Source organism: Mobula hypostoma, chromosome 12 (assembly GCF_963921235.1).
Source record: "Mobula hypostoma chromosome 12, sMobHyp1.1, whole genome shotgun sequence".
Lineage (NCBI taxonomy): Eukaryota > Metazoa > Chordata > Chondrichthyes > Myliobatiformes > Myliobatidae > Mobula > Mobula hypostoma.
The window spans coordinates 104,520,304-104,534,988 of NC_086108.1; the positions used below are offsets into that span (position 1 = coordinate 104,520,304).

Below are 14,685 nucleotides of genomic sequence, written 5' to 3' on the forward strand. Positions count from 1 at the left end.
GTTCAGCCACTCTCCTGAATGCTGATGAGAGGATGTTTTCTAAGTTCTGAAACTGATGTGGTTACTGGACTGTAGTTGATATTGGTCTCCTTCAGTTTTCTCCGTTTTCTTTCTTGTTGCTGATTGGCAGGTGGGCGATACTTTTTACACGAAATAGGAGTAGAGGATTTGGGGTCTGATGTTCTTATTGGTGTTTTTCTGTGTGGGCGATCTGCTAGTTTTTGTGTGTGAGAGAGAGGTTGGGGGGGGTTTGACGCTATTGTCGATTGTCTTTCTTTGAGAGGGAGGGGGTGGGGGTTTGACGTTACTCACTGTCTTTTTGTGAGGGAGGGTGGTTGGGCATTTGGGGTTTGATGTTCTAGCTGCTGTTTTCTGGGTGTTTGATCTGTTAGTTTTTGTGTGAGGGAGGAGGTTGGAGGTTTGGGGGTTGCTAGTTTTGTTTCTTATTCTTTTTCTTTTTTGTGCATGGGGGGGTTAATGTCTTTTCTTTCAACAACACCCATGGTTTTCTGTATTTCTTGGCTATCTGGAGAAGACACATATCAGAGTTGTATTGTACATGGATAGTTTAACAATAAAATGAACCTTTGAACCTTTAAATCATTTATAACTTTGAGATACATTTTCCTGTGGGCATACTCAGCAAATCTATAGAATAGTGACTATAACAGGATCAATGAAAGATCAACTGGAGTGCAGAAAACAACAAACTGTGCAATTGCTAATATGAATAAATAGCAATAAATAATGAGAACATGAAATAACAAGATAAAGATTCCTTAAGGTGAGATCATTGGTTGTGGGAACATCTCAATGGATGGGCAAGTGAGTGTAATTATCACCCTTTGTTCAAGAGCCTGATGGTTGTGGGATAGTAACTGATCTTGAACCTGGTGGTACGTTCTACCTGATGGCAGCTGTGTGAAAAGAGAATGGCCCAGGTGAAGAGGATCTCTGATGATGGATGCTGCTTTCGTATGACAGTATTTCATGTAGATATGCTCAGTGGTTGGGAGGGCTTTACCCATGATGTACTGATCTGAATCCACTACCTTTTGTAGGATTTTCCATTCAAAGGCTTTGGTGAATCTAGTCCAAGTTTTGAACAAGGCCATGGTAAATGGGATGTTATTGGTGGTATATAAAACTAAGCACCAATGTATAGGTGTTGGGTGAATAAGTGGCACCTACCTTCTCTTCAGGCATGATTCACACTGAACCATTGGCAGTAGTAACGAGATGGAATAAATCAACACAATAACTCAAATCTTGGAAACCTACTTACCTATTGGTATGCAATGGAAACTATAGTTGATTGGGACAGTCTTAACTCGTGAACATCCATGATCACAATCCACTATTTGTTCCGTTGAGTAGCATTGTGTCTCTTTCCCAAGTATTTTGACTGGCTTATCGAGTTTCACACGTTGTTTTATTAGTTTACAGGCTGCAAAAATGGTAAAGCAAGAGTTAGATAATGACTCTACCATGGACAGTCCCAAGCCCGGCTGCAAAAGAAGGAGGGTCAGACATGGGGCTAGCAACTGTAAAAACCCAGTGCAACAGAAACAGCAACAGGTTCTCCAAAGATCTCATTCCTGGGAGAAGGAGGATCTTCGCCTGAAGATGTTGGCGTCATGCGGTGAAAGCAGAAGCTACAGGGCTGAGCAAACTTTGGCCCAGGACTGAGGACTCTGGCAAGTTGCTGTCGGCAGCCTATGCCCAGTCGGGATGATGGCTTAGGGAGGAAGAGGGAACAAGAATTAAATATGAACACATTGAAGGCCAGTTCTTTCTGACGGCTGTGAAGTCAGGGTGTGGATAGGTGTTTGAGCAGGAAGCCATGTTGTTACCTCCCCTTGGTGTTCCCAGACTCAGATGAAGCATAATGAAATGAGATATTAACGGCGGGACCAGTGATGGAAGCCATCAGAGAGGAATGTGATTCATAGTGTCATACACCATGGAAGTGTGGGCATGTGGCCAAGTGGTTAAGGCATTGGACTAGTGACCTGAAGATCTTGAGTTCGAGCTCCAGCCTTGAGCAAGGCACGTAATCACACATTGCTCTGCGACGACACTGGTGCCAAGCTGTATGGGTTCTAATGCCCTTCCCTTGGACAACATTGGTGTCGTGGAGAGGGGAGACTTGCAGTATGGGCAACTGCTGGTCTTCCATACAACCTTGCCCAGGCCTGCGCCCTGGAGAATGAAGACTTTCCAGGCGCAGATCCATGGTCTCGCAAGACTAATGGATGCCATGGAAATAGGCCATTCAGCCCATCATTCCCTTTAGCTGGGAAGAACATAGGGGGGATTCATGAGGATGTTACCAGGTCTTGAGGGGCTGTCTTGTGGAGAGAGCATTCTTTGGAGCGTAGGAGAATGGCCAATATAGATTGGGCGTGGAGAACATGTTTCCGGTAGTTGGAGAGTCTAGAACCAGAGGACCAGCCTCCAAATGAAAGGGTGCCCCTTTAGAACAGAGAAGAATATAGAACATAGAACAGTACAGCTCAGGAACAGGCCCTCCGGCCCACAATGTTGTGAATAACCAAATAAATTAGTAATCAAATGGCCAACTAAACTAATCCCTTCTGCCTAAACAATGTCCAGGTCCTTACATTTTCCTCATATTCATGTGCCTAGCTAAACATCTCTTAAAAGTCCTTAATATTTCTGTCTCTACTAACCCCACCCCCAGGCAGTGCATTCCAGGCATCCACCACTCTCTGTATACCCCTCACATCCTCTTTGATATTGCCCTTTCTCACTTTAAATGCATGCCCTCTGGTATTAGATATTTCGACCCTGGGAAAAATGAGGAGGAATTTTGTTAGCCAGAGGATGGCGAATCTGTGGAATTCATTGCCACAAATGGCTGTGGAGGCCAAGTCATTGGGTATATTTAATGCAGAGTCTCATAGGTTCCTGATTTGTAAGGGTGTCAATGGTATGGGGAGAAGGCAGGAGAAGGGGATGGAGAAGGAAATTAGTCATGAGTTAATGGCAGAGCAGACTCTACAGCTAAATGATTTAATTCTGCACCATATTAGTGCTGGAATTTGGCGATACTTATGTGCTGTCCCCAGCTCATCCTCGAACTGTGTTGGCCATTGATGCAAATGATGCGGTTTACTGTATGTTTTGATGGTTTGATGTACATGTGATAAATAAAGCTAATCTTATGACCTGTAGTTTTAGACTTCCCCTCCCTGAGGTAAAAAAACCGTGATCCAAGATGGCACCAGCGACCAACACGACTAATGGTGTCGTCTTGCAGAGAGCTCACGAAATGACTTCCTCTTCTTCTTTTAGATATTCCTCTACTACTAACCTGTGTGCGATTGGAGCCTGCATTTTACCTTACAATGTGTTTTTAGGCTGGTGGAGTGATCTGGCGCTTTTGCTGTATCTGAGAGAATTCCGCGTGGTGGAGAGCGAGGTTGGGAATGGAGGGCGTGGCCTAATGGCAGAGCCCAACCCAAGATCAGCGGCAATTTTTCATCAACTCGCCGATTGAAGCATTGGGCATGTTCGACGTCAACTGGGATGAAAGTGGAAGGTGAGCAGGTGTTTAGCGCCGTCTGCCCGCGTTTAATCGATCTTTCTCTCCCTCTCGTTTGGTGCTGCCAAGGGACGGTGTAGAAGTCTTGAGTATTGGGGAAGGTTTGATTGGCGCAGTTTGTGGATTTGACTAACTTTTAGGGGACTCTGCAGTTCATGTTATAAGTGTTCCTGGTTTCTGCTTACTTCTTATTTTAATTGCTATATTCTGAGATTGTGATTGGGGCAGACTACAGTCAACAAACGACACAACACTTAAAATGAACTGTACTGAATGAAACTGAACATTTCTAGACTGTTTCAAGGACTGTTTGAATTTGATGTTTAATATTCTGTGTATTATTCAGTCATTTTTTTTTGCCATTTGTATGATTTGTCCTTGTTTAGGGCTTTGGATGTTTGATGGTATCAGAAAGTACCTGGCAAGTGTGGATTGGGACAGGCTGTTTTCTGGCAAAGGTATACTTGGTAAGTGGGAGGCCTTCCAAAATGAAATTTCGAGAGTATAAAGCTTGTACATGCTTGTCAAAACAAGAGATAAAAATAACAGGTTCAGGGAACCTGGATTTTCAAGAGATATTGAGGCCCTGGTTAAGAGAGAAATGAGGTGAATAGCAAGAATAGGCAGGGAGGAAAAAATGAGGTACTTATGAAGTATAAGAAATGCAAGAGAACACTTAAGAAAGAAACCAGGAAGGCTAAAAGACGGCATGGAGTTACTCTAGCAAACGAGATGAAGGAGAATCCTAAGGAATTCTACAGCTACGTTAAGAGCAAAAGGATTCCTAAGGACAAAGTTGCTTCTCTGAACGACCAGAATGGTAATCAATTTGCAGAGCCAAAGCTGATGGGAGAGATTTTAAATGCATTCTATGCATCTGTATTTATGCAGGAGATGGATACGGAGTCTATAGAAGTGAGGCAAAGTGACATCAACTTCATGGACCCCGTACAGATTACAGAGGAGGAGGTGTTTGCTACCCTGAGGCAGATCAGGGTGGATAAATCCCCAGGGCCTGACAAGGTGTTCCCTTGGACCCTACAGGATACAAGAGCAGAAATTGCCGGGGCCCTAGCAGAGATAATTAAGCTATCCTTAGTGACAGCAGAGGTTCCAGAGGATTGGAGTATAGCTGATCACAAACAAGTGAAAATCTGCAGATGCTGGAAATCCAAACACCATACACAGATGCTGAAGGAAATCAGCAGGCTAGTCAGCATCAATGGAAAATGTACAGTCAATGTTCCGGGCTGAAACCCTTTGAGGAAGTTACCAAGAAAGTGGATGAAGGCAAAGCAGTGGATGTTGTCTACATGGACTTTAGTAAGGCATTTGACAAATATAGAAAATAGGTGCAGGAGTAGGCCATTCGGTCCTTCGAGCCTGCACCGCTATTCAGTACGATCATGGCTGATCATCCAACTCAGAACCCTGTACCTGCCTTCTCTCCATACCCCCTGATCCCTTTAGCCACAAGGGCCTTATCGAACTCCCTCTTAAATATAGCCAATGAACTGGCCTCAACTGTTTCCTGTGGCAGAGAATTCCACAGATTCACCACTCTCTGTGTGAAGAAGTTTTTCCTCATCTCGGTCCTAAAAGGCTTCCCTTTTATCCTCAAACTGTGACCTCTCGTTCTGAACTTCCCCAACATTGGGAACAATCTTCCTGCATCTAGCCTGTCCAATCCCTTTAGGATTTTATACGTTTCAATAAGATCCCCCCTCAATCTTCTAAATTCCAGAGAGTATAAGCTGGCTGATCCAGTCTTTCATCATATGAAAGTCCTACCATCCCAGGAATCAATCTGGTGAACCTTCTTTGTACTCCCTCTATGGCAAGAATATCTTTCCTCAGATTAGGGGACCAAAACTGCACACAATACTCTAGGTGTGGTCTCACCAAGGCCTTGTACAACAAGGTCCCTCATGGGAGGTTGGCCAAGATGATTCAGTCACTCAGCATTCAGGACGAGGTAGTAGATTGGATTAGAGATTGATTTTATGGGAAAAGCCAGAGAGTGATGGTAGAGGGTTTGCCTCTGACTGGAGGCTTGTGACTAATGGTGTACAGCAGGAATGGGTGCTGGGTTCTTTGTTTGAAAACTATAACAATAATCTGGATGATAATGTGGTTAACTGGATTAGCAAGTTTGTGGATGACACCAAGATTGAGGGTGTAGTGGACAGTGAGGAAGACTAGCGTGGCTTGTAGAGGGATCTGCATCAGCTGAAAAAATGGGCTGAAAAATGGCCAATGGAATTTAATGCAGACAAGTGTGAGGTTTTAAACTTCAGTAGGACCAACCAGGATAGGTCTTACACAGTGAACAGTAGGACACTGAGAAGTGTGGTAGAACGAAGTGATCTGCAAATACAGGTACATAATTTGTTGAAAGTGGTATCATAGGGTGATAGATTGTAAAGAAAGCTTTTGGCACATAGGCCCTCATAGATCAATGTATTGAGTACAGAAATGAGATACTATGTTGAAGTTGTTTAAGATGTCGGTGAGGCCTAATTTAAAGTACTGTGTGCAGTTTTAGTCACCTACCTACACAAAATATGTAAACAAGTTTGAAAGAGTGCAGAGAAAGTTTATAAGGATGTTGCTGGGTCTGGAGGACCTGAGTTATAAGGAAATATTGAATAGGTTAGGACTGTATTTTTTAGAATGTAGAAGATTGAGCGGAGATTTGATAGAGGTATACAAAATTATGAAGGGTACAATTAGGGTAAATGCAAGCAGGCTTTTTCCACTGAGGTTGTGTGGGACTACACCTAGAGATCATGGCTTAAGGGTGAAGAGTGAGAAGTTTAAGGGAAACATGAGGGGGGAATTCTCAGAGAGTTGTGAAAGTGTGAAATGAGTTGCCAGCACATGTGAGCTCGATTTCAATATTTAAGGGAAGTTTGGTTAGGTACTTGGATGGCTATGGTCCTGGTGCAGGTCTATGGGAGTAGGTAGTTTAAATGGTTTTGGCATGGACTAGATGGGCCAAAGGGCCTGTTTCTGTGCTGTACTTCTCTATCACTCTATGTTTTCCTTGAATGGGATCTCTGGCGTTTCTTTGTTTTGTGGCTGTCTGCGGGAAGACAAATCTCAGAGTTGTATACTGCATGCATACTTTGATAATAAATATACTTTGAATCTCTGATCTCATAATCCCCAAAAATGAATGCCAGGTTTCTCCTTAGCTGTTCCTGCTTAATAGATATTTTAAATGCGGGAGATATTTAGCTTATCAGACTGTATCATTGGAGTGAAGTCGTGTTAATGATTCAAGTCCACAGTGCTTCATCAGAACCAGATAACATAAGTGAACTTCTTACTGTCATTGCACTGTTCTCTGGGTATGAGCCAAGAGTGTGTGAACTTGAGAATCTCCTTGGTTTTACGTCGGTTTGGTTGCTGATATTCGTTACTCCCTTGGGTGCTGCCTTGCCCGCATAATCCGCAAGTGGTCCCAATTATCGATGGCATTGCGGTCACCTGGTTAAGGCAGGTAAAGAGAAATCAGAATCAGGGAAGCTTAGTCAAATCATTCCACCTCCTTCATTATGGTTCAAGTTCCTTTTTACTGTCATTTAACAATAGACATGTATACGGCTAAACAAAACATTGTTCTTTTGAGGCCAAAGTGCAAAGCACATAATACATACAGTCACACACATCACAGGTAGTTACGATTCAGCACATACAGTCACTAAATAATATTAGCACAAGTCTCTGAGTGGCATGGAATGAAGATCGACAGGTTGGCATAAAGTGCGAGGTGCATGTTTGTGTAAGACAGGATAATGTTACTGGCACTATTATAATAAAAAAGCAGATATATAAATATGTGAAACAGCAGCAATAAAAGATAAAAAGTGACCGGTGCAGGATGAGAGTTGAAGGGTGTGGGGGTGGGGGTGTGGTGTTAGGGCATACAGACAGGGTGTACTTGTGTGCTGGGTAGCTGCAGAGTGTTAAGAAATCTAACACCCTAGGGGAAGAAGCTATTACCCAGCCTGACAGTTCTGTTCTTATACAGTGGTACCTTCAGCTTGACGGTAGGAGGTCAATGAAATCTCCTTGCCCAGTCATGGTGTTCTCAGTCTTTGAGTTGTAGGACAGAAACAGGCCCTTCAGCCCAACTTTTTCCTGCTGACCATTGTCCTTCAAGTCATGTTGAGTTTATTGTCATGTGTGCAAGTACAATGATGTACAGGTCGAACCACAGCAGCATCATGGGCCCAAACGTACAGGCTACATTCAGAGTCAAGGGCAACATCATGGGCAAGTAGGTACAGACCACACACTGAATCACGGGCAGACGGGTACAGACCACACACTGAATCACAGGCAGATAGATAGAGACCTATCTGCCTGTTGGCACGTGGCCAAGTGGTTAAGGCGTTCATCTAGTGATCTGAAGGTCACTAGTTCGAGCCTTGGCTGAGGCAGCGTGTGTGTCCTTGAGCAAGGCACTTAACCACACATTGCTCTGCAACGACACTGGTGCCAAGCTGTATGGGTCCTAATGCCCTTCCCTTGGACAACATCGGTGGCGTGGAGAGGGGAGACTTGCAGCATGGGTAACTGCCGGTCTTCCATACAACCTTGCCCAGGCCTGCGCCCTGGAAACCTTCCAAGGCGCAAATCCATGGTCTCACTAGACTAATGGATGCCTATAGAAGGTAGAGACCACACACTGAATCACAGGGAGACAGGTACAGTCTACACACTGAATCACAAGCAGACAGGTACAGACCACATACTGAATCACGGGCAGGTTGGTATAGACTACACAGAAAATCAATGCCTTCATCATAGGCAAATAGGTACAGACTACACACAGAATCATGGGCATCATCATGGGAATATAGGTACAGACTATACAGAAAATAATTTTTACATAAATATATATTGAATTACACTCAGTGTACACTATATGGCTGCCTGTACACCTGCTTGTTAATGCAAATATACAATCAGCCAATCATGTAGCAGCAACTCATTGCATAAAAGCATACTTGCATGGTCAAGAACAGACATCAGAATGAGGAAGAAATGTGATCTAAGTGACTTTGTGGAATGATTGTTGGTGCCAGATGGGGTGGTTTGAGTATCTCAGATACTGTTGATCTCCTGAGATTTTCACGCACCATAGTCTCTAGATTTTACAGAGAATGTGCATAAAACAAAAATAAACCTTCAGTAGCTGAAAGGTCAGGACAACATCGTTGGCCAAAAGGCCTGCACTTTGCTTTAGTGTTTTACGCTTTCAATTAAATAAAAAATCCCCCACTTGCCACATTGGGATTTGAACTCTGGTCATCACAATGCTTTTTCAGCCACATAACCAGCACAACATTGGCATAACCAGCATGCTACCTTTTCCCATACAGAAACAGGTTGATCTGTGTTTATCTGTAATCAAGGTTACCCCATGAAATACTTAGCACCTTAATCATTTTGCCATCGAAGAAGAGACCTTCAAGGCCGAGTTCAGGGCCTTTTATCTTCAGACCATTGTCACTCCGCTCAATGGACAAGGACCCTGCAAGTAACAAGGTTGCCATCAACATTAGCGAGATGTACTGGGTTGTGCCCAGAGAGTAGACGCATTGAGTTTGTTTTTGCTATTTAGAGATAGATACAGCACTGTAATGGGATCTCCCATCAGGCCCACACCTCCCAATTACACCCATGTGATTAAGTAACCCACTAACCGGTATGTCTTTGGAATGTGTGAGGAAACCCGAGCACCCGGAGGAAACTCATGCAGCCATAGGGAGAACGTATAAACCCCTTTTAGACAGCAGTAGAATTGAAACCGAGTCACTAGGGCTAATGGCTACACTACTACTGTGAGAGCGAATATGATTTGAGCCAAATTATTGTTGTTGATACATACATAACAAGTTATAGAAATTCACAACAAACACTTTTCAGAATGGAAATTTTGGTTCAAAGATTTGTTATTTAACCTTGTTTTAAATTAACATTATTTTGTCTTTTATTTTTATGTTTGCACTTTTTTCCATTGTGAAGTACTTTGAACTACATTGTTTATATGAAAAATTCTGTAGAATTAAGTCCTGAAGAAGGGTCTCAGCCTGAAACGTCAGCTGTTTACTCTTTTCCATAGATACTGCCTGACCTGTTGAGATCCTCTAGCATTTATGTGTGTTGCTTCTGATTTCCAGCATCTGCAGACTTTCCCGTGTTTGTAAGTTATTATTATTGTTATTGTAATTATTATTAAAGAATTTCTGTGAACACGTTGAATAAAAGTTGGTTAGCACAATGCTGTTTCAGCTTGGGGTGTCACAGTTCGGAATTCAATTCCAGTTTCCACTGTAAGAAGTTTGTACGTCTTCCCCCTGTGTGCGTGGGTTTCCTCCCAAAGTCCAAGGAAGTACCATGAAGTAGGTTAATTAGTCATTGTAAACTGTCCTGTGATTGGGCTCGGGTGGCAGAGCACAGTAATATATCTTGTGAAAGTGACTTACAAGACAGTGCTTTATGGTTGTGTAAGGAACAAATGCATTGTGCCCATATGGTAGTAAATGTGACCAGGACCATGGTGTCAAACAGCAATGGGAAGAGGGGCAGGTGTACACTTAGTGGACACTTTACTAGTTATATTTAACATGGAGGTTGATAGGTTATTGGTTAGTAAGGGCTGTGAAGGTTATGGGCAGAAGATGGGGTTGAGAGGGATTATACCCTCAGTAGCCACTTTATTAGGTACACCTGTTCACTAATACAATTATCTAATCAGCCAATCACGTGGCAAAAACTCAATGCATAAAAGCACGCAGACATGGTCAAGAGGTTCAGTTGTTGTTCAGACGAAATACCAAAAGGGGAAGAAATGTGATCTAAATGACTTTAATCATGGAACTATTGTTGGTGCCACATGGGATGGTTTGAGTATTTTAGAAGCTGCTAATCTCCTGGGATTTTTACTCACAACAGTCTCTAGAGTTTACAGAGAATGGTGCGAGAAACAAGAACATCCAGTGAGTGGCAGTCCTGTGGGCAAAAATGCCTTTTCAGTGAGAGGGGTCAGAGGAGAATGGTGAGGCTGGTTCAAGCAGACGGGAAGGCAACAGTAACTCAGATAAACACACACACTGTAACAGTGGCGTGCAGAAGAGGATTTCCAAACATACAGCGTGTCGAACCTTGAAGTGGTTGGGCTACGGCAGCAGAAGATCATGACTCTGTGACCATCCTAGGAGGTATCTAATAAAGTGGTCACTGAGTATATTTGTCTCATATGTACCATAGGTATTGTCCACACCACTTGAATCATGCCCTGTTGTTACCTAGAGGACTTCCTCTTGCCAAGAGATACTTGGTCACTTATCGTTCCCTGTCAGTCACCTTATGTTCAGACACTCTTGCATCTAGCATCACTTTATGTACTGTATATACAGTCTATGTATACAAGTTAAACTTGTGTATATACGACTGCATTCAACAGTTATTTTTACACCACATTTTAAAAGGTTGCTTTTATATTTATATTTATTGTTTTTATGCTAATTATGTTTTTAATACTGCATCAGATCTGATTAACAATCATTACTATCTCCTTCATTCTCGTGTACTGAAGAACTGCAATAAATAATCTTGAATGCACAGAGTAACACACACAAAATGCTAGAGGAACTCAGCAGGTCAGGCAGTGTCTATGGGGAGGAATAAAAAGTTGACGCTTCATTCATAACCAGGCTCTTCAGCTCAAGTAGTCTATGCTGATCTGATCTCCTGCCTAGTCCATTCTGCCTGCATCCAGACCATACGCTATCCATATACTGATCCAAGCTCCCCTTAAATGTTACAGCTGAAACTATATTTACCTCTTCTGCTGACAGCTTCCACACTCGCATCATCCTCTGAGAGGAGTTTCTTCCCAAATTCCCCTTAAATATTTCACCTTTCACCATAAACCCACAACCTCTATTTCTGGTCTCATCTAGCCTGAGAGGAAAATGCCCGCAAGCATTCGCCTTATCTATTCTCCTCATACTTCTGTTTCTCTCCATAAAACCTCCCCTCTTTCTCCTACACTCCAGGGAATAAAGTCCTAACCTTTTTCATCTTTCCCTATAAATCAGGTCCCCAAGTCTCGGCAACATCCTTGTAAGTTTTCTCTGTACTCTTTCAATCATGTTGATATATTTTTCTGTATGTAGGTGACTAGAACTGCACAGAATACTACCAGACCAGATTGGCCTTTCCAATGTCTTATGAAACTTCAACATGAAATCCTATCTCCTGTACTGAATACTTTGATTTATGAGGGTGAATGTGCCCAAGCCTTTCTTTATGACTGCTTCCACCAGTGATGTCATTTTCAAGGAATTATGGACCTGTATTCCCAGATCCCTCTGCTCTACCACGACTTTCAGTGTCCAACTTCTCACCATGTAAGAGCTACCCTGACTGGTCCTCCCAAAGTGCAAGACCTCACACTTGTCTGCATTAAATTCCATCTGCCATTTTTCCAGCTGATCCAGATCCCGCTACAAGCCTTGATAGTCTTCCTCGCTGTCCACTACACTCTAGTCTTGGTGTCATCTGCAAACTTGCTGACCAAGTTAACCACATTATCATCCAGATCATTGATAGAGATGACAAACAACCATGGAACCAGCACCGATCCCTGTGGCACATCACTAGTCACAGGTCTCCAGTGACAGAAGCAACCATCTACTATCACTCTCCAGCTTCTTCCCTGAGGCCAATATTCAATCCAATATACTCCCTCTTCTGCCATTTACCACCTGGTCCAGATCCTGCTGCAAGCTGCATGCTTTGATAGCTTCCCTCACTGTCCACTATAGCTTTAATGTTGGTGTCAACTGCAAATCTGGGAGTTTGTGCATTCTCCCTGTGACCACGTGGCTTTCCTATAGATGCTCCAATTTCCTTCCACAGCTCAAAGATGTACCGGTTGGTAGGTGTATTTGTCATTGCAAATTGTCCCAGGATTATGCAAGCAGTAAATAGATGGGTTGCTAGGCAGTGGGGCTCGATGAGCCTGAAGGGCCTGATCTGCACTGTATCTCCAAATGAAATTTTAAAAATTGCTGATCCAATATACCAGATAATTATCCAAATCATTACATCCTATCTCCTGTACTCAATATTACAGATGCTCAGATGGGCATCTCTAGTCGGCATGAACCAGTTGTTTCTGTGCTGTATGACTCTCTTACTCTTTTTCCATCTTCTGCTTGCATCTGAGTCCTTTCATATCTCGGATCCACCTTATGTCTCTTCTTTTCATCACTTCCTGTGCTTGCATTGAAGTAAAAGTCTCATATATGGGAATATACAGCCAAGGGTATAATGTTGAGCACTGGTGAGGCCTCACTTGGAGGATTGTGAGCAGTTTTGGACCCCTTACCTAAGAAAGCATTCAAAGGAAGTTCACAAAAATGATTATGGGATTGAAAGGCTTATCATATGAGGAGCATTGGATGGCTCTGGGCCTCTGCTCACTGGAATTCAGAAGATTCTGAAGAATGGGTGGGTGAGGGGAGAGATTTCAATTGAACCTGTTGACTGTTGAAAGGTCTCGATAGAGTGGGTGTGGAGGGGATGTTTCCTATGGTGGGAGAGCCTAAAGCTGGAGGACACAGACTCAGAATAGAGGGATGTCCTTTCTGAATGGAGATGAGGAGAAATTTCTTCAGCCAGAGAGTGGCGAATCTGTGGAGTTCATTGCCATAGGTGGCTGTAAGGGCAAGTCTTTATGTATATTTGAGGCGAGGTTGATACATTCTTGATTAGTCAGGGCATGAAAGGATACAGGGAGAAGGCAGGAGATTGGGGCTGAGAGGGAATTGAATCAGCCATGATGAAATGTTGAGTAAACAATGGGCCAGTTGGCCCAATTCCGCTCCTATATCTTATCTATGCATTTTTCTACATTGAAGCAATGACATTACTCACTTAAGCTTGTGACTGGCAGGCTCTCGATTGGTACTTTGTTTCCATCAATTGTCAGCAGGAGATCTCCTGTCATCGTGGACTCTATCTTTATTATGCTTTATCAAAAGGAAAGACAATTCATTATCTAAAATATGAATCAGTTGAAAGCTTCTCATCCGCCAACTACATGGGTGTTGCTTACCTGAAATGCAAATTTAACTGTAAGGTCAGAAATTCTGCATAACGAGTTATCAGTGCTACGAACTTCATGTCTGAGGTACAGTCCTGGACGAGTATGTGGGAACATCCTTCAGGCATTTTATATTTAAAACTGTTCTCACTAAATGGCGTGAACATGTCTTGGACAACCGTGCACTCAGCTGAAAAAGAAATAACTTTATTTATTCATTTGAGATACAGAGTGGAATAGGCCCTTCCGGCCCTTTGAGTCACGCCATCCTGCAATCCCCCGACAACCCCCGATTTAATCCTAACCACAGGACTCATACCATCAGGTTCAGGTTGAGGGGTAATAAAAGTTCCTGAACCTGGTGGTGTGAGTCCTATGCCTCCTGTACCTCCTTCTGGAAGGCAGCAGCGAGAAGAGAGCATACCCTGGGTGGTGGGGGTGCCTAACGATAGATGCTGCTTTCCTGTGACAGTGTTTCTTGTAGCGGTGCTCGATAGTGCAGAGGGCTTTACCCGTGATAGACTGGGCTGGAGCCACTGCATTTTGTAGGATTTTCCATTTAAGGACAACCAGCCAATATACTCTCCACCACATACCTATAGAAATTGGTCAACGTTTTAGACGTCCTGAAGAAAGAAATACAATAGAATCTTGAAAAGCCGTACATAATCAAAGACTGACAAATAATAAAGGTGCCAAAGAAGACAAAATGTGCAAAAAAAATACTGAGAGTATGAGTCTACTTATTTATTGACATACATCACGGAGTGGGCTATTTTTCCCCCATTTAATCCTAGCCTAATCACAGGACAATTTATAATGACCAATTAACCTATCAAACAGTATGTCTTTGGACTCTGGGAAGAAACTGGAAGCTGAGAGGAAACCCATGCAGTTACACGGAGAATGTACAAACTCCTTACAGGCAGCAGCGGGAATTGAACCAGGATCACGTGTACTGTAAAGCGTTGTGCTAACCACTACACTA

At 43.0% G+C, this 14,685-nt stretch overlaps 1 protein-coding gene across 1 annotated transcript in view; it reads right to left on the reverse strand.

Annotated features, from left to right (window-relative positions):
• The window catches only part of LOC134355055 (vitellogenin-like), a 147,182-nt gene that overhangs the window by 10,927 nt on the left and 121,570 nt on the right, over positions 1 to 14,685 (reverse strand). The window contains exons 29-33 of the mRNA XM_063064754.1: positions 13,710 to 13,887; positions 13,529 to 13,623; positions 9,019 to 9,113; positions 6,901 to 7,060; positions 1,286 to 1,447 (exon numbers count right to left, since the gene is read on the reverse strand). Coding sequence (XP_062920824.1) covers positions 1,286 to 1,447; positions 6,901 to 7,060; positions 9,019 to 9,113; positions 13,529 to 13,623; positions 13,710 to 13,887 — 690 coding nt within the window. The remainder of the gene's footprint in view (positions 1 to 1,285; positions 1,448 to 6,900; positions 7,061 to 9,018; positions 9,114 to 13,528; positions 13,624 to 13,709; positions 13,888 to 14,685) is intronic.